The following is a 27324-nucleotide window of genomic DNA, read 5'->3' as shown; positions in this document are numbered from 1 at the left end:
CCTCATAGAGACTTTTGCTGGTAGTGAATGTATGGATAGCCACACATTTGTAACAAAAAAGCGTTGCCAAATTTTACAATGTTCTTGTGAGATTTATGCAGTTACATGTGTTTCTTAAAGTTCTGATTCTAAAGATTTCAGAAAAAAATCAGCTTTTATTAAAGGAAAAAATATATGTATTCCAAAGTCTCATGTTTCAGGAAAAAAACCTTACAGTGATGCAGAGACTGTAGCTAAAATCAGAAAGCATAGTAATGTTATTTGAAGTTTTGAATCTCCTGAGAATGAGTAATTTTTTTTACTAGTATTTGAAAATAAGGATAAGTTCTGCCTTCATGGTAATAACTGGCACAGCTCCCATTGATTTCACTGGGTCTAGAATTCTCCTTGTCTCTTTTCTAGGTCTTATACAATTGCTAAATAATTTCAAAAACTGGATTTTTGGGTTGTTTTTCTGTGTTTAGAAAGAAATACAAAATGTAGCATTGAACACTATAAACACAAAATCAAAATGGCATGCAGCACAGAGCCAGCCTTGCTATCTTCCTGAAAAATGTAAGCCTTTGGCATTGCAGAGGTTTGTTATGGAGAATTTTATTATTCTAAGTGGCAGCAGTGGCACATTTTGAATTTAGGTCAACAGATACTTGTCAAAGTCCCTAACTATTACACGAATGCTACCCTAGAACAATCCATCTGTGTCTTATCGCTGACTATCGTGCTCCTCTACATTACTGCTCTTGGGTGATTTTGAGGAGGATTTTGTGCTAAGAGGTTTCTTATTTCTGTAACGAACTGTTATCCTGAAACATATCCTATTTGTCATGATTCTTAAATAGCAGCATCTTAAATCAAGAGACTTAATACAACAAATCCTACTATTTTGCTGTGATTTCCTTTTAATTGGGTTTGAAAGTGATGGAAATCCAGTGTGATCACATTAGGCTACAGCATGGCTTGGGCTGCATTAGCATTTAAGGAAGTAAGATTGTCTTTCCACGTATGGATCAGTAACCTCTATTCTGTTGAAGGAAACAGAAGTGTTGTTATCTGTTTACTTACTATCATGTGAAGTGGATAGGGAATAGGCAAACAGCTAACAACATAGGGAATACTTTTAATCAGAGGCTGTAATCACATAAATGCAAATGCTTTTTGAATCCCTGTGAGATTTTTGTGGGTTACTCAGCGACAGTATCATTAACCATACAGAGATATATTTTAACATGTGGTCAATAAGCACAATGGTATCTGTAGGAGTCTGTGCTCATGTTAACTCTAGCATTAGAGCGGACTGCAAAATGCTTAGGGCTTAAACTGTAAGGGGAATAGAAGTTCTGATATGATCAAAATAAGCTTATATCAAAAACACAAAAACAAAACACGGCCAGTCTTTAATTTTTTTTTTTTTCCTTTTAATTGGTGGAATTTTCTTAGGTGTGAATGTTGTTTATGGAGGTAAAATCTCATTGTGTTTACAAGGGAAAAAATCATAGAATCATAGAATGAAAGAATGGCCTAGATTGAAAAGGACAGTCACGATCATCTAGTTTCAATCCCCCTGCCATGGGCACGGCCGTCAACCGCTAGACAAGGCTAGGTTATTCCAAGGTTATTCAAGGTTATTCCAATCTACATCCCAAATTCTTGACTCTATTAACCATAAAGAGAGATTTTAAGAAAAGAGGTACACAGTAATTCTTTTCTCCCCCAGAAAGCAATTTTGAAAAGAATAAGGCTGAATAAACCCAAATGATGGTGGGAGAATACAGGATGAGCTGCCAGAATCCCTTGGTTTGTTCTCTGAAATATAACAACCCACTAAGCCTATGTTATATTTCTCATCCACCATCAGTGCATGTGTCCCAGGGGGATAAAACACAACAGACAGCCAAGTACAGGAACTGGGAGCCCATGCATTCAGGGCTTTGAATCAGAATGTGGGCACTCAACAAAAACAACCTTTGGGCAGGTATTTTCCACTTGTCAGAACAAACTGGTAATGAAGTACAAACAGAATTAATTAAAATTATTCTTTTAGTAGATTTCAGGTTGCATGCTTTCTAGAGTTGTGAGCCTCAGAGAATATTCTGATAGAGAAGCAGCTGATGGCACTCTGAGGATTTTCTTTCCCCCATTCATTCTGGCTTACAAAAAGACATGATAATGCTAATATTTACAGTCTGTAAGAATTAACAAACTCCCTGCAGTACTATTACTAGGTAGGCATTTGACATGTTGCTTAATGAGTTGCATGGGGGAGATTCAGGTTGGACACTGAGAGGTGCTTCTTCTGAGAGAGTGATCGGGCACTGGAGCAGGCTCTCCAGGGAAGCAGTAGAGTTACCATCCCTAGAGGTGTTAAAAAAATGTATAGATGTGTTTTGGTGAGAAGTGTTGGTGGTGAGTTGGACTGAATGATCTTGGAGGTCTTTTCCAACCTTGGTGATTCTTTGATCCTATGAATATTCACATTGTATGTGTGAGAAGACTGAATCAGAAGAATTGTGCTGTCACAATGCTTTGTGTGCCCAGCATGGGTCAAAAATGGAAAGTGATGGAGGGCCACTGACAGGTGGAAGAAGGAAGAAGGATCCCCTTTCTGACCACAAACTATCTTCACAGGCTGGGATACATGACCTACCAGCCTCACATCCTTTGTGTGCTTGTACCTCCCGCACATTGGATAGCTGTGTTCCCAGGACAGGTCACGGTGAGTGCCCCAAAGGAGACAACTCTTTTTTCCTGGGTAAGCAGAGCCCCTCCTAACTGCATGGGAAGACTAATCCAGAGCATGGATCTGGGACAAAGTCACAGAGCTGGCTTCTGAGTGCATGTCTACAAGGCTCATTGGCTGCCCTGCATGCTACACACCGGGGAATCCCACATCTAATTTATCTTGAAAAAGGTTGACTATCCACAAAGGAGGCTGAGAGAGAGAAAATAAATCAGCCCGGTAGTTAAATAGAGAAAGGGGAAAAAAAGTATTTTTTAGATAGCAAGCTACAGTGAGAATGAGCCTGCCAAAAGTAGGTAACGCTGAACTTCAGTCTTGTGGCAGATTAAAAAAAAAAAAAGAGAGAATGAGAGCTGGGGTCACGGCTGTGGGCAGGAACGGGGGGGCAGCCCTGCCCTGCCCCGCTCTGCACAGACGTACGCGCCCTCTGTGAAGGAGCTGAGCCCGGTGCGCGGCCATGACGCTGCCCAGTCAGGGACGCGAGTCCCAACATCGCTTTGCTTCGGCTGCCGACTCAAGGAAGAATTTATTCACCAGGAGGAGGAGGATGAGCCTGTGCACTTCGGTGAGTCTGCCGGAGTGGCTGAGTGAGAAGGTGGCTGCCATTCCCTTCCCCCAGCACAGCCGCCCGGCTCCTCGGGTACAGCGATGAGGCGCTTGCCACAGCTCGGGAAAACCCGTCAAAGAACACCGAGCGCACCGGACCTCCTCGCCTTCCTCACCGCGCGGCTTCACGGCACTCGTTCGATAAAGAAGGGATCCCCACCCTGTATGGAGCCACCCGCGGGGCGGGGCGCCGCCATGACGGCGGGCGGAGCGGCGTGTGCCCGCCCCAAGATGGCGGCTCGCTGCCGGGTAGCGCGCGGCGGGAGAGCGGTGAGGCGGCTGTGTGCGGGGAGCTGGCTTTCTGCAGTAATGTTAGACCTGTTCAGGGGTTTGCTGTAACCCGAGCTAGCGTTGCTGGAGCTGTGTCGGTGTGTTTTTCTAATCCTTATGAAAGCCCGTGAGAGCAGCGCTGAGAGCTCCGTGCTCCATCTCCCCCTTTCGTGTTGGCCTCGTGTTGGCGGACGTGAGATGCCGCCAGATGCGTTTATTTACTTACTCGGATGCAAGTGAATGTGATTCCTGAAATTACAGCAGTCTTTGTTTTTGTGGCTGCAGAGCTGACTTCGGGTAGCAGCGTGTGTGAGGAGGCAGAGACCTCAGGCCCAGCTGGGAGAGGGGCCGGGCAGTGAGTGCCTTTGTTGAGGCAGCGGTCGGACCCGACTGTCCCTTGTGGTGGTGGTTAGCTCAGAGGTAGTGGAAGGATAGAAAGTAGTCCTCCAGCACTGATCTCTGTCGTTGCCGAAGTACTGAGGCACGACCTCTTTCTTTTTGCTTGGGGGATGTGGAGGTTTGTGGGGCCTTTTGTCCAAGGCCTGGCTGAGCTGCTTTCCCCTGGGGTCCAGTCACCCTGTTGAGGAGGTGTGGGCGCTGTGTGAGAGGCTGAGCTGTTTTTCCATCTGGTTCTGTTTTGCAGAGACCACCTGGTAGCGGTCTGACTGGTCTGGGAAATACAGATAGAATCATAGAATGGCTTACGTTGGAATGGACCTTAAAGATGGTCAAGCTCTGATCCCCTGCCATGGGCAGGATTGCCAACCACTAAATCAGGCTGCCCGGGCTCCACATCCTGGCCTCAAACAGGTAGCCTCCATACCTCTTCTGAACCAGATTTACATGTTTCCAAGGTGTATTTCTTACGCTTTTGTTGGAACAGTTTGAGACTGCTTATCCCTCCTAGTTAGAGAAGAATAGTGGAGATGTTGGCCTTCTATTACCTGGCTGTGGCAAAGAAGACTGGGCTGGTCAGAGTGTGATCTAGTCTGTCAGTTGGACAGCTCGTTCATGGATGAGCTTGCTGAACAAGTCTGCAAATCAGATGAATCCTGGGAAGGGTAGGCCATTCCTTGCACTTCAGGGAAGGTACTTACTGTAAACTTTTAATAGCTATTTTCATGAGACTTTTTTTTCTTTTTCTATCAGATACATTTGTATTTATTTACTTGTTTTCTTATCTTCTTCTCATGCCATTCTTCTTCCTGCCAGTGGCCAATAGCTCCAACAAAGAAATGATCAGGTTTGAAGTCTGTCTCAAAACTGGCAAAGAAATATCAGCAGCTTCTTGCCATACAACCTGCAATGTGTATTTCCCATAATATTCTTTTAGCTGTTTATGCAAGCAAAATGAATGGGTATTTTAGCTTTGCCCTGTATTTTGTGTTCTTTCTTCCCCAAGTAAGATGCAAACTTGTATTTTTTTTTTTTTAATCTAAGCAAGTGTGAGATTTCTTGGTCATTAAACTAAGGAAGGTTAAGTTGACTTCTGTGTGTGTTTAACCCTGATTGTAGCTAAGGTGAATACTCAGTGTTAAAGCTATTCTGAACTTTTTGCCTTTTGAAGCAAGTGTGATTTTTGTCAAGGAATGAACTGCCAATTGCATGCATGTTTTCCTTTGGGAAGGGAAAATGATTACTGAAGACAGCACCAAGGAGGTAGAGTATAAAATATGCAAAAAGCCCTTAGTAAGGGTTATTATTATGAAGAGAGATGGGAGACAATTGCTAAAAGATTCATAGTGAAAAATCTTAATCTTACAGGAAGGACTTTATAACCCATTGAGCTTTTCAGCTTCTGTGTGTTTCTGAAGTCATGGGAAATAATTTCAGTGGTCTCCTCCTTTTTTCTGGTACTGTTCCATGTTAGAGGTTGGTCACCTTTTTCTGTATTATGTGTACGTTGCATATTTCTGGGTTGTGATTGAATTAGCTCTGAATAGAGACCCTAGGACCTGGTATGTTTTTCTTAGTGGTAGGATGGATCATTTATTAGTTTCTTTGTCGGGCTCAGATATATGAGCTTTACGTAGTCAGGATCCTATAAAAATTCAATACTGCTGCTTGGGCAAAAGGTCAGGCCTTGAACTGTTACAGCCAAGCATGTAACATGTCTGTCTTGATGGTGAGGTTCTGGAACAGTTTCAGGATAGAATCATTGATGCCTACTATGCCAGTAACTTGCTAGTTGCCAGAAATTGTTGTTGTCAGTTCATTTCTTTAACTATTGTTTTAATTTGAGTTGGGTTTGGGAGTGGAAGAGTAGGAGTAGTAGGAGGAACCAACAAATGGTGAGGAGGGAGGCAGAAGACTTGAGTCTTCATGAGCTGTGCTTATTTTGTTCCTTTTTGAAGTCTGTTATTACCACTAGCTGCTGTTGTCATTCCAATCCCCTTTAAAGAATTTCCCTTCAGTGCAGACAGTAGTTGTGCATTTTGATGTGCTGCAGCAGTGGCACGAAATTTATATTTACAGCTCCTATGCGACTCTGTAAGATTTTAATAATAATTTTATTTGCATATTTGCATTTGTTTAGAAGAAAATGTTTACTAAGGCATTCAAACCCAACCTGCATCAAGTATTAATATGAAACTATTTTTTTTTTTTTTTTACCTTCACCATTTTCCTGTGATACACTGGAACATAACTGTCTGCTTATCGTGATAATATGTGCAGTACCAGGAACCAACTATGCTGTCTTGCAAGCTGGAAGACATGCAAATAGGTGATAGTCTGTGAATGCAGCTGACATTTAAATAAGTAAATATAACAGTGATTGATATAACGTTTTTTTCTTAAAAACAAACTGAAAAAAACAATAAAATTCTCAATGTTTTTTGAGGTGAAGTGAGAATGAGAAAAAGAAAGAGGGTAAGCTCAGCTGGGTGTAGGAATGTGCTGTGGTCTGGGTGGCAAAAGATGCAACAAAACCTGGAGCAGCCCAGCGAGTGGGTTATACTTCAGAAGCACATTGGCAGGTAAATGATGCTCTGCTGCCCTTAAATTTAGTTGTTAATTGACAAACACCATTTTGAGATGTACAAGTGTATGAGGTGTGGAGCATCCTAGTTGCTGGTCTTCTAACATCTAAGTGTTGGATATGTTGGTTTGGTTTTTTTTTTTTTTTTTTGCTCTCAAAACCAGCTATTTTTTCTGTATATCAGTCGTTTGAAAGTGGCAGTTGTGAAAAAGGAGGCAAAATGGAAACATTTTGTCTCCAGCTTGAGCATTTGCTGAGGCACTGACCAGCTTAGAAGCTAAGATATTACAAATCTCTTGGCAGTTTCATGTGTGTATTTTTACTTGACCTGCTTAGGAGATAATATGTAAAGAGAAGAATGCAATAACTGAAATTATGGTGTGGAAACAGGAGGGGCAGGCAGCAGAGAAACCAGAATTGGATCTAGAGATACTGTGAATAAAAGAATAAAGAGGAAAAGGAACTGGACAATGTGACAGTCTTTTATAAAGACTTATTTTGTGGAAGATTCTCTTGATAAAAGAGCTAAATAACAGTACTTCCAGGATGGGGGAAATTGTGCTACTGACTGAGGAATAGCGCAGTTTGTGAACTCTTGTGTCATCCTGCAGTAGTTCGTAAAGTCTGGAATTATCAGAATTCTCATTACTATCCTGAAGATGACTTAAAAGACAGTAACATCTGCCACATCTGTATAACAGACTGAAGCGTTACGTTTTTCGGGTAAACACTTACTAGGTGTCGTTACTTCTGCTTCCCAGGTCACAGGCATGGAAACTGGCGAGAACATTGAAGAGCATTTGAAAGTCCACAAAATGAAGAAGAAGATACTGAGGAAGCAGGTCAGAGCCCAGCATACGCTGATGAGACACGAGGGCACTGAGTGCATCTCCCATGCTACACAGGTGATTGACAGTTCTGGTTTTGGTGGTAGGAGAAAATACTGCTTACCTGTGTTCTGCCCTCATGTACGTGTTGGTTAAAATGTGATTCTTTTAAAAGCACTTACTGAGATTGAGGGTTTTCTGTGCTATTTGCTTTCAAAGCAGAACTGTACTTCATCAGTTTAATACTGGTGGAGAGACTGTGACAGCTTTTGGATATATATACATATATATGTATATATTTAAATCTTAAACGGTAGCTCCCTGAGCTGGGGAAAGCAGCAGAGCATGAAAAATGTTACCTTTTTGAAGGAGATAGAGAAACAGGAGAAAGGCCTGTGTCATCACTTATTTTCCCTTTCTCTTTGGCCCTTAGCTTTTGTATCTTTCTTCCTGATATACTTCTTTATCAAGTATAACTTGTCTCATCTGTTAACTCCCTGTTAAAAAGCATGTATACCTTAGCAATTTTTTCCTCATTTTCTTCACCTTACTTGTTTTAGGCTCTGATTATGTAGGAGTTGAACTAATTGACTGATTTGTAGCTGTTAAAAAGGGGAGAACATTCGCTTCCCTCACACAAAAGGAATGAGAGAGGGGGTAGTTCTACTTTTTTGCAACAGTCACTGAACTTTACTGTGTTAATTTATTCCCCAGCCTACCAGAAAATTGCCCAGCTTTTTGATCTGTTAGTTTTCTGCTTCCATAGAGTTACAGCAAATCAGGCACCTTGCAAATACTGGTGTAGCAAAACGTGCATGGCGAGATCTTTCAGATAGAGGAGAAATTAAAGTGTCTTACTTTGTTCTGTGGGTTGTGGGGAGTTGCTAACTTGACTTGAAGCACACTGTACTATTGTATCATTTACTGTAGCTGTGTTCATCTTGATCTCTCTAGTTCTTCCCATTCTGATACATAAGTATCTGTTAAGTCTTTATGCCTCTTTATGCTTTGTTACTCGTTTGTAACAAAATTGGGCTTAGTTTTCACTCAAATTTCACACCTTATGGGCATATCCTAAAATGACCCAGTGATCGTGGAGATTTTGAAAGCTCTTTGGAGTAGGGCTGTGTTCTTCTTGTTTTGCGTGGAGATGAGTACATGATCCAGTATTTTATTCCTCTTGTCACTGCCCCAGACATCAAATCATCTTTCTAATGTATCCAGTGAGTAGTTTTCAATTTCACTAAGTTCCTCATGGATGACAGAATGTTTTAGTAAAAGACATATGAAACAAATTAATAGCACTAGTGATAAACTTGAGAATACAGAAATTGCTTTTAGTCCTTGTGTAAGAGTTTGATTATACTGAAATTGCTCATTCATGAGAATGTGAACAGTTGCTGTAAGTGCTGCTGTTGTGTAGAGAAAGTCTGTGTAGGCAGTGTGCCTTCAGCCAGTGAAAGCACTGCTATCAGTCTCCTCGTTTCCTCTGTACACCTGTGCTTCCCATTAGTAAGATTCTAGAAAATGTTTGATCACCTTTGAAAGATGTGATCAGTATGCACAGTAGGATGTAGTTTTAAAAGTTAACAGAGCCATCGCAATAGGCACAATCACAGCAGTGTCTCACGTGTTCACTTGTTGTAAAATATTTTTTAATAATCCCTCTGTTCAGTTTTAAACCTCGTTTTCAGTCTCTTAGGAAAGTGAAACACTGTCATTTGAAACTGTTGAACACTTTGCCAGCTGCTTTCAGAAGTCGTAGAGCTTTTGTAGCATTTAAGGAAAAGATAATCTGAAAGTGTTCTAGAAATGTATTGCATGTAGTCAATCTGAGTGAGTTGTTAGTAGTTTGGAGTCACCTGAGCTCTATCAAGACTTCTAGGTTGCATCCTCATTTAGCCTCAGAAGGAGTCTTAAACTTCCTTCAACCTCCATGGTTAGTTTGAATGTCTAGGCGTAGTATATGGTTGCCTAGAAGTCAAAAGAACTTACAAAGTTTTTTTAAAAGGATTTTTTTTGTTTGTAAAAGAGTCATTTGGAAAGTTCTATTTTTGTTTTGTTTCTGCATTCTCTGATAATTTTGTTCATAAATCACTATGAAAGCCCTGAGTAAAGCAATTAGTCATGGTGCTCAAAGTAATCTGTATTAATAAGGATGGGGGATAAATCCCTTTTGTTTATAAGAACAAGAGGGTGAATTCTCAGATGTGAGTACTGGAGGAGAACTCAATGCTTTGTTTATAGAAGCTGCTGTATGGTGAGATGGCAAGGAATATCTGTCTCTTTATGCTCAAAAAGACTTCTTAGCAAAGATTAGAAAGCCGTTCTTAACAACCAAAAAGAATCACAGTATCTGAAGATTGTGTTTGATTTTGAACAGTAGCAGGGCTCTGGGAAAATTCCGTTTTAGAAAACTCAAAAATGATGGCTGCCAGTGTCACTTTATTCACATGATACACTTCATGCAGATGCCAGTTTGAAGCTGAAGTGATGTTGTAACAGATTTTGCAAGCACTTCTCCCAGAATTTATACTGGATAGATGTTGCATTCGCCTCATGTATCAGGCTACGAAGATGTAGAATTTACAAGTAATAATTTTTTTCATTATAATATGAACTACACTCTTAGTAGTGCTTGTTTTGGATCAATCAATAATAATCAGTAATGGTAATTTTTATTTATTTATTATTTCTCTTCAATTAGAGCCTGGTTATTGCCAATGCTGGCCTGGGTAATGGGATGAGTAGACATCAACTGCACAGGATAGTAGAAAACTATGGAATGGTGGAAGCACTTCTAATGCCACCGAATAAACCATATTCATTTGTGAAATATGAGTCAACAGAAGATGCCAAGAAAGCCTTTGATGCCCTGAATGGAAAAGAAGTAACACTGGAAGACTCTGACCAAAACATTGTTTTGTATTGTAATTTTGTGGAAAAAGGTACTTATCTGTAAAATTCTTCCATAGCACTTCTCTTTGCTTTTTTTCTTCTTAGATTGTAAATGTAGCTAAATGCACGCTAGTCTAAGGAAGCAGAGAATGAAAGCCAGACTTTAAGATTCAGCACAGAAAATTACCTTTTGTCCTTGTGTTGCATGGTAAGATTGGCAGCCACTGAAGTAGTTTCAAGACCATTCATTGCTGCACATGAAGGTTGTCTGATTTGAGGAGCTAAGCTGTGACCCGGGTGACTTTGGGATTCGTTGGGTTGGACTTCATTGGGATGTTTGTTTGATGACAGTCTTGTGATCTCAGTGCCAGTATGGAAAATAAAATAATATTTCTGCTTGTTTCTTTTTTTCCTCAAACTTGGCTGACTGTAAGCTAGGACAAAAACTGCTTCTTTCTATATTGTTTTATAGTGTTTAGTGTAAGACTTCCTTGTGATGGTTTGTACACTGAATACAGCAGTATCCAATGAATAGCTTTAAAAATGCCCAACCAACTAGGACAGCAAGCTGAAGGCTCCTGCACTGCTAGCATTTCTGTTCTTCTAGATATTGTATTATGGTCCCCCATGTTTGGTTACAGAGTGCTTCCCTGGATGGCAAATATGTACTTTAAAAAAAAGAAATCGTATTTTTCTGTGGTTGTTGGAAGCAGGGATAAATCACTGAAGTTCTGGAGTCCTGAAACGATAGGGAAATTATATAATAATAATGTTGCAGTTATTTTAACAGGAGGATCACAGGTGGCTTTGTGTTTGACTAGTGTGGAGTCTTATGAAATTTAAACAGTAAAATTTAGAAAGTGCTTTCTGTGAGGCAAAATTTGGGCCTTAACATTTTTTGTTGTGTTAGAAAGGGATTCACCAAGTTAGTCCTTAGTGAAGGCTCCATTTAATCATTAAATCAAATGTTCCTGCAGCCATAATGTATTCCCATGTATAGTGAATATTCCCATAGGGATTATGTGGCTTCATTAAGACAATCTGCTCTTTTTCCATGCACTGCAGTTTGCTGGGAGAATTCTGTTCCTACAAGCTTGCCTCCAGACCTCAAAGTCATTGAAAATATTATTTCTCCAGAGGAAGAAAGGAAGATGCTGGAAAGTATTGACTGGAGAGGAGATGAAAATACTCAAAATGGTGGGCAAAATCAAAGAAATTTTGACCTTCCTTATGTTTATTCTGTTATTTTATGCAGTTTCTGGTTAGAGGAATTATGCACATTTGTAAATGTGTTGTTTGAAAACCTCCTGTATTTTTTCTTTATACTTTAGAAATGGGTCTTATATTGCATGTGATAAATCTGTGGGGGCAAGTGATTTGAATCAATGTGCTGAGACATTTATTTGAATAAGATTGCCACATCCAGAAACAAGTAGATTTTTTTTAATAGACAGCTTATGTCCTACTTAAAAGCCATTTCTTCTTTTAAATTAAAATGTCAGCAAAACACACTTTTTGTGTGCTTTTGTTCTTTCGTTTGAGTTCTGGGGGATTAAGATCTCTTAGCAAATTGGACTTGGAATCCAATTCAAGGTTTCTGTGTGAGTTTTGTTTCTTGAAATCATTGGTGCTGTTATGTTGACCTTTGTTGACTTGGTGACTGGTCAAAGTAAGGGATCTTGCTCTGTCCTTAGATTATCATTGGAGTGCTTGTCTGGAAGTTAAGCCAAGGTTAAAGATGCATTAGGTATGGGTCAATAAATGTGTACTTTTTGCTTATGTAAAAGCACAGTCTGTTTGACTTTAAACAGCAGCAAATGCAATGTCCTGGTGAGCTTTCAGAAAGTAATAAAGCACAAGTGTGTGCCATGTAGAAAAGGGTCACGTATGTTGTTTTAGCTGTTAATGAAGGAATGCTTAACAGAGATCAGCTGAGATGAGGGCACGCATGCAGCAATTTGCCTGAACTATTTATGTCATCTGATCTTACTTTGAATTTGTATCCTCTCATAGCCCAGAAGACTTTAAAGCATAGAAGAGTAAAACACTTTGGATATGAGTTTTGCTATGATAACAACGGTGTTGATAAAGACAAGCCTTTACCTGGAGGTGAGAACTTCCCCATTAAGTAATACTTTGCACTGACATTTGAACCGTTATGTAAAGCCTATAAGCCTCAGTCAGGTATGGGTGTGAGATTCTAATTAAAAGAGAGTTGAGATGCTAATAGAAGGAAAACCATTAGTGTATCTTAAGTATACTCTGAAGAGTGCTTTTGAGTGGGATTCATTCCAGATTGATGCGAGTGCTTGAAGCTTGTTCTCCAGTCACTTGCAGCCAGGAGTTGCTGTCCTTAGCTGAGGTCAAAACAAATAAGGTGTTCAGGATTGTCAAAGTCTTTTTTTAAAAGCTTTTGTTACATAAGATAAATGTTAGTGTTTAAATTGAATATTGCTTTGGGGTTGTGCTGTAAATTGCGATATATATTTATCTTGCGCTTGAAGCTTGCTGGAAACACACCAAGATTTTTCTTTGGATAGAAAGCTATTTTGACAAAGTTTGAATAATTCTTATTTCAAGTTAAGAGCAGTGTTAACAAAGTGAGTCAGCTTATGGTCTTATGCTTTAAAATAGTAAAATATAGGGCTAAGCTCTTAGAGAACGTGAAGCTTTTTAAGGTTATGCATGGGTGCTGTGGTAGATGTAGCTTTCAGCGGCTGGATTCTGGTTACACTGTGGTTCTAGCAGTGCAACTATATATTGTCATAAAAGCATTGCTACTTGAACTTTTTCTGGTCGTAGAATTAGTGAGGGAGGAACATAAATGGAAACAATTTATTTGGGGAGAACAAAAATAAAGATAAATAGATTTGTGAAAGGGCTGCCGTTATCATGCCTGTGGGTGTTACTCCACAGGATATAAATGAAATCTTTGGTTGAAACAGTAAACTAAAGATTCATTCCTCTTTTCAAAACCAGCTTGACTAGGGGAGATTTATTTGTTGATATTTAATCTAATTCATTAGCAGGTTTTTAGGGGATGAATCTTTTAGTGAGCTTTCTTCACATCTTCTGATCTTCTGCATAATAATTTTGCTTCTCATCTTGCAACTTCCTTTTTATAGGGGATGGTGGAAGTTTTGCCCTTGATTTGATATTCTGTAATTTAAAGGCAGCGATAATGCAGCATACCTTTGTAAATGGAAAGGATAAGAATGTAAAAAGTTGTCTTGCTTACAGCTTTGTTTCTGTAAACAGGTCTTCCTGAAATTTGTATGCCGTTCTTAGAGAAATGCTTGAAGCAAGGATATATCAAACATAAGCCTGATCAGCTGACTGTAAATCAGTATGAACCTGGACAAGGTAGAGTTATCTTTTAAAAAATGTTGAGCTGTTTAGCTTAACTGAAATAAAGAAGAGAATAGCTTCTGTTGGGACAGTATTTAGGCAGTTGCTTAATGCATTTCCTATGTGACCAGAAATACGTTTAATCGAAGGTAATGTTTTCACACTGGTTTCTGAACCCTATTTAGAAATATGAATTTGGTATCATTGATACAGATGTTGATGGTGTTCCAAAGAGCAAGTTTATAATATGGGAACTCAGTATAAAAGGTTACAGGAATAAATAATGGTGTTTGGTTTTGCACTCAAGTTTAGTTTTTCATTTGCTTCCAGAGCCTCTCCTTGCACCCTGTACTGTGCATACAGCCTCCAGAAAACATCTCCTGCTGTTTGTATGTGTGGTATAATGTTAGTATGTGTGATATAGAGGCTCTTTAATATGCTGCAAGAAGAATTCTCTTATCTTACAAATAAGAAATCACCCTTTCTGTAGTCTTTTGCACTGTGAAGATAAATTTGCTTCTAATCATGCCTCTGGGGAATAAATCGTATGCTGTGCTTTTTCCTAAGGTCAGTCATCAAGGCTGGCTATCTAGCTTCCTTTCTACAATGGCTATCTAATTTGTCCTTAGAAAAAAGGGACAGCAACTTTTCTTTCAGATTCAATGTCTGACAGCTAATTTGGTGTCCGCCAAACAGGGGCCTGAAAATCTGATGCCATTTATTTACAATCTGTTAAATTGATACAGTTGTGTACTTCTGGTTAGGACTTGAGATTAGGTGAATTGATTTCTATCAAGAATAGAGACAGTGTTTTAAAATAAAAACAAAAGAAAAGAAAATACCCTTTCTTAAGTGCAAATTGCTAGGGTACAAGTGAACATAGAGTGCAGCCAGGTACCTTCAGTATCTGTGTTATGAGCCACATCACTGAGTGTTCAAATTGAGATTTTAAAAAGTGACTGGTAACTTTGAGCAAAGCTGGAGGGGCCATATGTAAGACACCCAAAATGAATTCCTTTGAGGCCGCTTTCTTCAGAACCCTGATAGCATTCAAAGTTGGAGATTTATATTTGTTGTTATGTTACCGTCCATTTTTGAATGCTTAGGTGACAGTGTTGCAATGTGCTGCATATGTGGTGTGCGGACAGCAGGTAGGGCAGAGTGGTCTTTGTTGAACTGCTGAGGTGATGCTGAAATGAACGGTCAGGGTTCTCTTGTTGCACAGTGAATTGTGCTGATGTCAGTGTGCATCTGAAGACAGAGCTGCAGTGCTTCACACTGAAGCAAAGTTACAAGCCAACACCGAAAGATACTGGTCAGACTTGAAAAGCAGGGATGAGTTGTTGTTTATTTTTATCAGTGTAGAAGTTGGCCTCATAAAACATTTGTATTGCCTTTACTGAGAATAATGGCATTCACCATACTTGCATCTGAAAGTAAAATGTGGCATACTCATAAGGAAGGATATTTTATAAAGCTGACTGACTCTGTTAGGAAAGAATGTTTTCAATCAAGATATTTGGTTGTGTCCAAAGTGAATGTCAGTAGAGTTTTTAATGAGTGAGTCAAACTGTGTTTTCTTAAACCAAGTAGGAATCACTTGTTATCTGTCTGATGAAAGAAGGTGCAGTTGCAGTTCTGTCTGCAGGCTTTGCTCCTCTGCTGGCTGCAGTTCCCCACCTTGTGGTGAGATCTTGTTGAGGCTTGCACAATGCTTTTTCAGCACTTTTGTGTTAAAACATGGCTCAGGCTCCAAGGAATGCCAGTTTCTTTATTTGAAAAAGGAAGAGATTGCTGTCTGTAAATTCTCAAATGTGCACGATTGCTCTTACATACTAATCCCTGGGTAGTACATCTATTGAGGTAACCCTAGCAATGGTGTGTAGATTTCTCCTGGGAACTGCGAAGCAGGGGGTCAGGATTTGACTCTGATAGTATCTGTTTTTCAAAGTAGGTCCTAATTCTGAAGCTGAAACTTTTGCACAGTCATTCACCTAGTGATACAAGGAGAATTTGGGCTTCCTTCTAGGGGAAGAGTCTGTGGGAGAAATACAGTAGGCGATCTAAGGCCCAAAGACACCCAGTATATTATAACAGTTTAAAGCTGAGAAGAGAACATGATGATTTCAGGTGCTTGCTGCAGCAAGGAAAATATTAGGAGTCTTTAGAGGTTGAGCGAGGCCTTTGGGTGCTCTGAACTGTCTTTGAGATGTTTCCACTGATTAGAGGAGAGACTTCAGTTAACTGTACATCTAATCTGGGCGTGTAAATCAGATGAACTGATCCTGCCCTGAATTGTTTTGGAAGGCAAGTCCCACCTTTATGGTAAGTTTTGTTGTTCAGCCGTATATCCTGTCATGTAAGGGCATCCATACAGGTACCTTTCTGTTAATATAATGATGTTTTTTATGTGTGCAGGAATTCCTCCTCATATTGATACACATTCTGCGTTTGAGGATGAAATAATCTCTCTCAGCTTAGGATCTGAGGTAAACATAATGTTTGTATATACTTTGTTTTATTGGGAAGTATCATTTTTCTGTTGTTTAATACATTTTTAGTTTTCCATGATGTCTGTTCACACTCATTTGAGTTCGATCTCAGGCATGCAAGGTACTGTGATGTGCTAATTAATTAAACAACCACGATGACATACCAGCAGTAACTCATACCGTGTTTTAAAATTTTAGCATCCATTTCTCCATTGACCTTCCTTCATTCTGTATTAATCTTGGGAAGTAGAGAATCATAGGATCCTTAGAGTTGGAAGGGACCTCTGAAGGCTATCTAGTCCAACTACCTTGCAATTAACAGGGGAGTTAATATGACCTCTGTTTGTTTCTACTTCCATTTTTTTTCTTCTCATCCCCTGCTCCCTCTAGGTTGCAGTGTTTTACATACAGTACCAGTAAGCTAAGGTAGATGTGTTACTTGTAGAGGAGCCACTAAGAGCCTGAATCCTGCTGAGCCAGTCACAGTGCAGGCAGAGGTAGACTCTGATCCTGTGAGCTTTCAGTATATGCAGGTAAGGAGTAGGAAGGGAAATAGAAGAACAGTGAAATACCACAAATCCATGGAATGTATTAAGAACAGGATTGAGAACAGACCGTGTATCATCTCTTTTAATTAGTGTTCTTACTTATACTCTTTAAATTAATCTGCCACACCTGTCCCCATCCCGTTTTACATTTTTTTGTTGTAAAGCTGCCAACCCTGTGTGAGGATAATCTAATCTGCTGCTACATTCTGTCAGTGTTGTGGAAAGGACGTAGGCTTGTGAATTTGTGTGTGTGTAAGGTTGTGTCTGTATACACAGACAGTATTCTCATGTTGAAAAACAACAACTTTGATTATTGTTGATTATTATTGATTTGCCCTACTCTTTAGGCAGAGAGACAGTCATGGCTGACTGTTTTGAGCACTGAGTCTCTAATCTGGGCTCTGATGTTGACTTCCTCTTTTCTTATTGAGAGTTTTCTAGTGGACGTGGAGCTTGTGGGACTAGGGATGAGTCTAAGGAAGAACAGCCCAGGAATGTGGGGCAGTGGCACCTCTGTGTTGGTTGTCTGAAAGGAGGATGTCAGTGATGCCAGTCCTGTCATTCATATCATTAATGTATTTGTTCATCTAAGCCACAGTAACATCCAAAACTTCAAAAGTTACAGTAGGAATACCTGGAATTAGTTGTGATGATTTAATAAACAACGTCAGTAGAGTTTTCACTTCTTGTGTTTTGTCATCTGCCAATTTAGACATGCCTTTCCCATGCTGCCTCTGTGCTTAGCCTTGTTTCTGATCTGTTCAACTGCAGTATTATCTTTAACAGTGTCAGTACCTTTGTGCTAGGCAGCACATAAGAACATCCATTCCTTTCATGCTATTTCTCTAGGGAAAAAGCTGTAATTGAACTTCTGTGTGTTTTATCAATCCTAATCTTATTTTTTTAATACATACTGAATATTCAGAGCAGTGCAGCAACAGCAGATGGTCCCACCTTGCACCTTCCTATGTTGATTTTGTAATTAAAAATGTTTCTTCAGTCTTCTTTATTAAAACTACATTGATGTTGCAGTTATTTCTCATCCTTTTCTGACTCAGCCTGCAGCCCCTCACTTTCTTACCTCTTTCATTTCAATTAAAAAAATGGCTTGGATGCTCTGTTACTTCATTGGTGAGACACCATGGTTATACTACAGCACACCTTTGTGGTAGTCTTAAACACACAGCCAAAAGCACAGTGATTTTAATCACCTGAGAAAAGCAAGCTTTTCTAGGACCAGGACTGCCTGAAGGATTATGGTGCTGTTAAAAAAAATAAAAATAAATGGAATGTATGTATTTCAGTCAGGGCAACAGCTTGACTTTGACCATTTATAGACATTTCAGACATTGGCATTGGACACAGCCTGTTTGATAGTTCCCAAGTTTCAGCCCCTTTTCCTGATGGGCTATAAATGCTCTATTCACATTCAAGCAATCAAAGCACATACAGTGAGGTAAAGCAAGCCAGTGGCACATAAAATGCTTCGTTATTTGATGCCTTTGCTTTCTGGTACTCTTATAACATTTTCCATTTCTTTAATGTATTTTTGTGCACTAAACTACTTCTCATCTGGTTTTTAAAATATAGTTAGCAGATGCAATAATACATGCTTTAGTTTTATTTTAGGAATTTACTTATAGGCCCATCTTTATTCCCATTGCATATGACAAAATTTTTACACTCTGATAATAAATAATTAGGCCCATATGGCAGCAAATTCTTGTACTTGCCTATTCTCTCTACTCTCTCTGGTGTGACTTAATCTTTTTTTTTCTTTAGCTGAATAAATTGGGCTACAACATCATGGGGGGAAAAAAAGCATGATAGTCATATGTCTTGTGAAGGGACCTCTTGAGGGTGACCAAAGCCTTTCTCAAACAGGTCAACAAAGCAAGATGTCAAAGAGTGTATCCAATTGTGTTTTGCATACCTTCTGCTGGGCAATCTGTTCCAGTGTTTGACCTCCATCCCAGTAAAACAACTTACATGTGCTCAGATGGAATTTCATAGGTTTTAAATTGTGCCCATTCTCTCATTTTCTATCAGTGAAAAGTCTGGACCCCTCTTCATACCCTCCCATCAGGTATTTATGTGCATGGATAAGTTCCCCCAAGACTTCTCCAAGCTGAACAATCCTAGTTCTTCCAGCTTTTCCTCATATGAAATCATCTTCTCAATCATCTTCATGGCCCTGCACCGCACTAGCTCCAGTGATTCATATCTGTCTAGTAGAGGGGAGCCTAATCCATTCCTAGTACTCCACAATACTCCAGATGCATCTTCATCAGTGTCTAGTTAAAGGTTCACTTCTCATGAACTGCTGGTAGTTATGCAACCCAGGAGACTGTTGGCCCTTTCTGCCACAAGAGTGGATTGCTGATTCACAGTAAAGTTGTTGTCCTCCAAGACCCAAGTGTTGTTTTTGGCGAAGTTGCTTTCTAGCTGATCAGCCTCCAGCATGTAATGATGTCTGAGGTTGTTTCTAACAATATGCAGGACGTTTGTTGAACTTTGGGGTTCCTGTCTACCCAGTCATCCAGCCTATCCAGGTCCTTCTCAATAGCAGCCCTGATATATTGGTCAGTTTTGTATTATCCTTAAACTTGCAGGGGGGTAACTTTTTTTCCATTGCCCAGATAATTAATGGAGGCATTAAACACCAGGCACAGAATCAAGCCTGGGTTACAGCACTAGTGGTGTCTTCTACTGCCCTCTGTTGTTGCTGCCATCATCAGTGATACCTCCTTGTGTAAAACATTGTAGAAATTCAGTCTTTTAGTCTTTTCCTGGGGAGTATGGCTTTCTCCAGTAAGAAAGCACTTAATACTATCTTGTTAGAGAGATTCTTGCAAGCATTATTTGTTTCTGTAAAATTAATTTGTGTTGAAGAAGGAGTAGGTATTCATGCGTAGAATATATACTTCTTAAAATAGGAATAATCTTGAATAAATCTTGAATAAGGCGCAATTGTTCTCAGCTCTTCTTTTTTTTTTTTTTTTTTTTTTTTTTTTGCATCAGATAACCTACAGCAAAGTTATGTTATGTGAAAGGAGGCAGAAATGTAGGTGTGAGGTTGTTTCCCATCTCCTTCGTTTGTAACAACTTTCTCTATCAAGTGGCTCAATTTTATTCTGGTTGCTGCAATATGTTGTTTTAAGGAATTTACAAGATGGGTTAAACTTGATTTGAAGGAAAAAGTCTCCCTTTGGAATTCTTTCTAACTTTTAAAAACTTCTAAACAGTCTGAAGACGAAGCAGTGAGATGTGATGCATCTTGTCCTCTAGTGTTCCAGGGAAGGTGACAATGTCAGGACAGGCTAATCACTTCTTTTTTTTTTTTTTTTTTTTTTTTTTTTTTTTTTTTAACCCATTTCTTTGACGTTCATGGGAAACTCCAGAAGGTCCCGTGGGCTTCTAATTACATTTCCTGCACCATCGCATTCACCCTTTCCTTATATGAGCTGATACATTATAAGTTTTAATGATACCAATTTTTATGTTATGGGACTGAATACAGTTTTCTTGAATTCAGACATTGCCATAGTCGAAATGAAAGGCAATGGTGTAAAATCAGTTCAGAGTGATTTTATTAAGTTTTAACAGTAAAGCGTGTGTCTTTGGTCCAGGAATTTGGACAGAGTGCTGCAAAGCAAGGAGATAGTCTTTTCTGTTAAAAATTTTCTGAGTTGATTTGAGGTAGGTGTTATTTTCAGTGTCTCCATTTGGTGTCTCTAAAGGTACATAATTTTACAATATTTCATCTTAGGAGCCTGGCCAATTTTGCAGCTGGAAAAATCCTAGTGAAAGCCTGTGTCAAATTTCCTTTAGCACACTTGAAGAAAGTGTTTGATCAACATTGAGATTTTTTTTTTCCCACTTTTCCTAATTTGCCATTTAACATACTGTCATGTAAGCATTGATTCATTAGATTTTTGGAAATACAGAGGTAACGTTTCTATGATGAGCTATGTGTTACTATGAGAGTATGCAATCCAGAAAGAAATTCTCCCTTCCTGACAGCAGATCTTGCCCCCAGTAAATGTGATACATCACAGTCTTCTTTCCTGTCAGCTCTGCCTCGTTCTGTCAGAAACTACTGAGGGACACCCTCTGTCCCCATGCCAGAAGGTGAAATGCCATCATAATCTTATCCAAAGATGTGTTTGTTACATTGGCACCATGCTTTAACTTTGGTATCCTGTTCTGTTTTCCTAATTCCTATCCCCGACGTAAAAGTCCCAGGCTTGTCTCTTTTCCCTTAGTCAAGGAAGAAAAGCAGAAACTGCCTTACTCTGCTTCCGTTCCCTGTGCCTCTCCCTGGCAGAGAGCTGGTATAAAGACACAGAACTGCTCTGATGCCCTGGTGAGGCCCTCAGCCTAACTTCTATGAAAGGGAAACCTCACAGTTTTGAGTTGAACTTGTGGCTCAGGGTTAAACAGTGAGGTTGAGAGTGTGGATCATCCTTGACTTGTCTTTATCTGAACGTGCGTTCATCATGCCGTAGCCTGCAGATATTAAGGCCTTTGATCTATAAAGAAAAGTTGTGGTTCTTTTAAGTCTTGACAGCAGAGCAACATTACAAAGAAATACTCCACTAGACTTTTTGAAATGGTTTTTAAGCACTGGTAGTCATAGAACTGATAGAAGGAGGTACCCTGCTATTACTCTTCTCTCAGGCAGGGAAATTGACTTTTTATTTCTGCCCTTTTGCCTTCTAATTTGTTAATCTGTATATAATCTGTCTTGGTTAACAAACAGCTGATAAAGCAGTTCCTGCTTTATCAGCTAATAAGCTGCTTGAGAGATTTTATCAGAACCCTTTAGAAAATGTAGATTATAGTCAGCCATTGGCAGTTAGCAGCCATTTCATTTCTTGCACGAGGCCAGTTTTTGTAATTATATATTAAGGTCAGTTGTTTTTACCACTTAAAGTAAATACATCAGTCTTCATGGATGTGTTGCTGCTGCCTGTGTTTATATTACAAAATATATGCAGGATATATTTACATCCTGCACTTCTCTTCCTGTCTGTGCTGTACCGCAGTGTACCGTTATTTGAACTTGAATTGGATATAAGAAGCATCAAAAGCAAGGGGAGAGTCTGCAGCCCTTCTTGGGATTTTCTGTAATGGTCTTGCTGTATTTTCAGGGATAGGTGAATATTCAGTAAATATGCTACTCTGAACTTTTCTGTTCTGGATGTCGCCTCACCCTTTTCATTAGGTTTCTGCTCACAGATATCAACACATCCTGCTGATGTTTCCACCTGCTCAGTTACTTTAAGTAAGGCTCTTGAAAGCTCAATTTTCATGTACTTTTTTCAGAAAAAGGCTGTGCTTAGCCCCACTCTCCTGTGATATTGGTGGTTTATAGGCTTATTCCTATTTTGGCTGAGGTAACAACAGCAAGATACCCCGTGTGCAGCTAATGCAGACAAGCATTTGTTTCTTGAGTATTTAGGAATCTGCTAAATGTGGATTGCACTGAGGTGGTACAAGAAGAGCACTCAGACACAATTACTCCAAGACAGTGATTTTCTCATTATTTCTCTAGAGGCTGTATGATAGTCATTTGCAGTGAAACAAGATAACAGTGTGCAGATGACCCTTCCCCTTGGCTTCATCAGAGGAACAAAATTGAAACTAAGCTATGAGAGAATCTTGCATTTCTGTAGAGCTGTTCCTCAGCATGCAAGACCTACTCATAAATTAAATAAAATCCTGTGTCAGGCTGGAGGAGGAGCAGCTCTGGTTTCTTTCATGTGGTCCATTATTTTGGTTGCTGAGAGAGGAAGGCAGGCCTGCAACTCCTCCTGGTTCCTACCACTTTGCTTTCTTCTCACCCATGTAGTTGCTCTTTCCAGCATGCTACATTTTCTTTGAGTCATTGCTGTTGAGATGGGAATGTGGGAAGAATGTTCCTGTCCTGCTCTCCTCTTAGAAGCTGCATCGGCATTGTAGCCAACACGAACGTGAAAAACGGAGAAACAAAAGAAACTGCAGTTAGAATGAAATAATTTGAAAATGAAATCCACTCAATATTGCATGGAAAAAAGCATAATTATGCTATGAGAAATGTCCTGTAGTTCCACTGAATTTTCACACAACAAAATCCTATTGTAATTGAAATATTCAGAAATGTTTGAAGTATGCAACAGGGCTTGTGATTTTTCTGTCTGCAGTCCTAGTTGTTAAATAATGAAGGAAGACTTCTGTGTAATTATTTTATCAACTGATATTTTAACACCTGTTATCTCTAAGCTACTTCCTTCTCTGTGGTGTGCTTATTTTGAATGGAGGCAGCATCGTTTCATTCCCAGCTCTCAGACACATGACTGGCTTTACAGTGATGCACAGTTAGATTGAATTTTTCAATTGATTCAAATGGTGCTGCTAAAAACTGTCTTGCAGTTCCACAGATCTTTTTCAGACTTCTCATTGATTTACATATCTTACAAAGTATGAAGTTAGCTAAAAATCTTGGGGGGAAAAAAAAGATTTGATTGCAGCTCCTGATATGCTTTACAAACTAAAATCTATTTTTTGCTCTTGCTGCGCTTCACTCCTCCCATGTACCCAGTGCTATAACACATGAACTAACCTGCAGTGGTGGGATAGGTCAGCTATTTAAATATGAAATTACTGTTAATTCCCGCGGAAAAAATGTAATCGTTTTAATAGAAATAATACACTATTTAAATTTGCATTCCAATTAGTATTTTTGCAGCTGAATTTATTTTTGAATCAAGTTTTAGGTTGTCATTCTTGGAATCCTGTTTTGCTATATTTGCCTTTAGAAGCCCTTTTATTGCTGTTTTGTCTAGAATTACTTTTATTTATATCCTGATTTCAGCTGGGACAGAGCTGGTTTTCTTCATAGTATGGTGGGATCTGCCTTTTTGGCTTTAGGAGAAAAACAGTTTTGATAGCATAGTGATGTTTTTGCTGAGCCAGAAGTGTTTCAGCTTCTTATACTGTCCTTCCAGCAAGCAGGCATGGGGGCACAAGGAGTGGAAGGAGATAAAACCAGGGCAGCTGACCTAATCTGGCCAAAGGGATGTTCCATTCCATATGGGGTCACGGGAGGAAAAAACTATAAAACTGAGGGGAGTTAACTGGGGGCTGCTGCTGCTTGGGATCTGCCTGAGCATTGGTCAGCAAGTGGTGAGCAGTTACTTTTGTACCTCACTTGTTTTGTAACTGTGCACATGTATTCTCATCCTTTTCTGTCTTAGTAAATAGCTTTATCTCAACCTACAAGTTCTACCTTCTGTTTTTTTCCCCAGTTCTTTTCTCCTTCCCACTGGGGATGGGAAGATGAGTGAAAGGCTGTGTGATGTTCAGCTATCTGCTGAGTTAAACCATGTTTTTGTATAAGGTTTTTACTTTCTTCAAGAGACTTATTAGTGGAAGTCATTCCTATACCTCATGTTATTTTAAGAAGGTCAGTGCTTGGAAATGGAATCCTGGTGTCTGCCACAAATTAACAATGAACATACAGAACTCTAGGGCATTAAAAAGTCATTATCTTTAGCTGTTACGTTCAGCAGTACTTCAGCTCTGGAACTCAATAAAGAAAACTAATTTAATTAGCCAGTGATGTCATCTTTATTGTTGCAGGAGCCTATTTAATGACTCTGCCAAGTTTCATGTAGAAACAGCAAGTAGTAATATCAGTCACAAGTAGTACATAACCAAGGAAACAAAGTTAACGTGTTAAGCTCCTGCTGTGGTGTATTTATTGTCTCTCTTGGACATTGATAACATCAGAAAGCGTAGCAAATGGTGTCTAATCTGTCTGCCCTTATGCTATCTTTACAAAGCTGAGCATCTTGCATAGCTGTGTTTAGCATCTCTTCAGCTATGTGTAGTATTTTGGGAACAGTTTCTCCACAGATCTTCTATTTTAGTGGAATTGACTCTGAAAAGTTTCACTGAGGAACTACAATTTAGGACATTTAAAGGTGTGCTGCAGCCAAAGCTATCAAACTTGATGATAATGTACTTGACAGAAAGATTCTGAATCAAAGCAGGGAGAGCTGTGCTCTTAGGTAGGCAGAAAGTGGGCAGTGCAGAGGGGATGCAGGGAAAGCACTGTCTGTTTGCTGGGACTGCAGTGGTAGGAGTGAAGCAAGGCTGATGACACAGGTGAAGGCAGGGACAACTGAATGTTCCACAGTTCCTTGTGCCTTGTGGTGCTATTGCTCTTCCTCCTTTACAGCCTGCATCTTTCTGCAGTGCAAGTGCATGTAAGCTATTATAACAGATGCATGGCCGGATGCTGATGCCCTGGTAGAGCCCTTGTATGTAACTTTCAGCTGCAGTATGTGAACACGATTGCTGAGCAGATGGAGAGTGTAAGGAAAAATAAATAAAATGTTACTTGTGGTGAAAATTAGCAGTGCTGTAATGCCATCTATCTGAAATGTGCTTTTCTTCTATTTATTTTACCTACTTTAAAATCATGTGTATGTTTCAAATGCGTGGTGCTTTTATAGTAGAATCACAGAATGGCTTGGGGTTGCAAGGGGCCTCAAATATGACCTAGTTCCAACCCCCTGCCGTGAGCAGAGTTGCCACCCACTAAATCGAGCACTGGATCAAGGCTGACCAGAGCTCCATCCAACCTGGCCTTGAGCACTTCCAGGGAAGGGGCACCCACAGCTCACTGGGCAGCTGTGCCAGTGCCTCACTGCCCTCCGAGAAAGAGTTTCTTCCTTAAACTTATTCTAAGTCTACTGTCTTCTAGTTTAAAGCCATTACCCCTTGTCGTATTGCTACACACCCTGGTAAAATAATCTGTGATCTTTCTTGTAGGCCTCCTTTAAGAACTGGAAGGTCTCAATAACGTCTCCTTGAATCTTCTTCCCATCTCTTTTGTGGAAGAAAACGCAGCAATTGTGTGAATTTATAAAGCAAATTTTTGTTGTTAAGTTATTTTAAAGAAGCCTTTCATTAACATGCTATGTTTTGAATTGTGCTTTATGACCCTAATGAAACATCATTTACCAAGAAAATAAGTTTCATTATGTTTTTTCAACTCTCTGCTTTTGTCTAATGGATGACTTGTATTGTAATACGTACGTATTATTATATTTATGGCTTCGTATGTATTTAAGCCATTTCTGTAAATTCATGTCCAGATCCTTGTGCTTTAGTAGATTTCAGTTCTACAGTGAAAACAGAGAAGATTAAGAAACAGGCCATATGGTGGCTTCTGTAGCAATGTATTGAAAACTGTGTCTTATCAACTCTTGTTGAGGTATGATGCAATAATTAGTTTGGAAAGGAAGGATTTGGATATCTTGTGTTCTGGCAATTCTTTGTTATGATCATGTCTGAGACAGTTGTTAGATGGATTCGTGGGAAAATCTAGCTGACTTTCTGTCTCAGGGTGAGTAGATTCACCATTTCATCCTGCTGAATTAGAGAAATTTGGCACCAGACTACTTACGTAACTACTTACTCAATACATAGTGGGCAGGATTATGGTAATAATAGTGCAGGAAGAAGTTTTTATTAAGGCATGGCAGTTTTAGATTTGAGTCATCTACTGAATCTACACTGTTAATTGCTGTATTTAATAATGTGTTGTCAGTGGCATTTGGTCCAGGATTAAGACACTTAAAATTTAGTGTTTGCAAGCAGGTGTGTACGTGTGCACTTCATGCTTGAGCTCCACTGTTATCAATGGGGATTATGCCTGTCCACCCTAGGAAATGATTCAGTTTATGCTATTGAGGGTCTGATTTCGTGGGTTTCATTGCCCCTGTGGGATTTTGAACGTAAGCATTAAAAACTATGGACAAATGTAGTTGTCTTCATCTTGAACTGAATCCCAACCTATTATTTACTCAGTGGTGCTTCCTGTAACATGACATTACAAGCAAAATCCTCAGACGTGCAGTTGAGAGTAGTCTGATGAACAGCCCTGAAGATTTTGGAGAGTAAGGGAAGATGATTTTCAGTTGTAGAGGATGATGAATATGCAGTATGTTTTGTCCATACTGCGAAAATCCTGAACCTGTAAGGATTTGGACTGTCATATGATGCCTATTGAGTCCACACTAGTACGATGTATGAGTACTACTCTGAATTTAAATGTTAAGTCTTTCCTAGAAGTGACTCCCTCATGGCTGTAGGCATTTCCCACGTTTGGCAGTATTTTTTTTTTTTACACAGCCGAAGACTGATTATTATTTCTGTTATGTGGAGACCCTGTTCACAGTTCCTCACACTCTTCTGCTCCAGAAAACTTGCAGTTCAGGATTATAGTGACAGCATGATAAGTATACAGGTGGGATTGCATGGGAGCAAGATTAGGTATGAAGAGTTCTGCTACGTGTATTTGTAACCTTAGTAACGTGGAAATGTCTCATTACAACATGTTTCCGTGGGATTATAAGTAATCACATATATATTTTCTAATTGATAATTTTTTGGAGCCCTTTAATCCTTTCTTTTCTGAGATAATGATAGTGTCTATTGAGATCTTTCAGGTTTTGGTACATGTTGGAAATATCCAAATAATTTTCAAGGACGGTTTCTCTGACAAAGCAGATTTTATTTGCAATTGCAATGGTGGGCCTCCTGCAAGCAGGGGAGTGCCGAGAAA

General features: G+C 39.5%; 1 protein-coding gene across 1 annotated transcript in view; it reads left to right on the top strand.

Annotated features, from left to right (window-relative positions):
• Positions 1–3385: 3385 nt before the first annotated feature.
• ALKBH8 (alkB homolog 8, tRNA methyltransferase) overlaps positions 3386–27324 on the top strand; it is a gene marked incomplete at its 5' end in the record, with an annotated part of 48320 nt that continues 24381 nt past the window's right edge. The window contains 8 exon segments of the mRNA XM_079548605.1: positions 3386–3503; positions 3506–3711; positions 7355–7498; positions 10128–10368; positions 11384–11515; positions 12332–12427; positions 13577–13681; positions 16085–16155. Of these exon segments, the coding sequence (XP_079404731.1) occupies positions 3386–3503; positions 3506–3711; positions 7355–7498; positions 10128–10368; positions 11384–11515; positions 12332–12427; positions 13577–13681; positions 16085–16155 (1113 nt within the window).

This window comes from Tetrao urogallus (genome assembly GCF_951394365.1).
Source record: "Tetrao urogallus genome assembly, chromosome: 1".
Taxonomy (NCBI): domain Eukaryota; kingdom Metazoa; phylum Chordata; class Aves; order Galliformes; family Phasianidae; genus Tetrao; species Tetrao urogallus.
The sequence above is the reverse complement of the archived record's forward strand: the minus strand, read 5'-3'. Positions and strand labels throughout refer to the sequence as shown.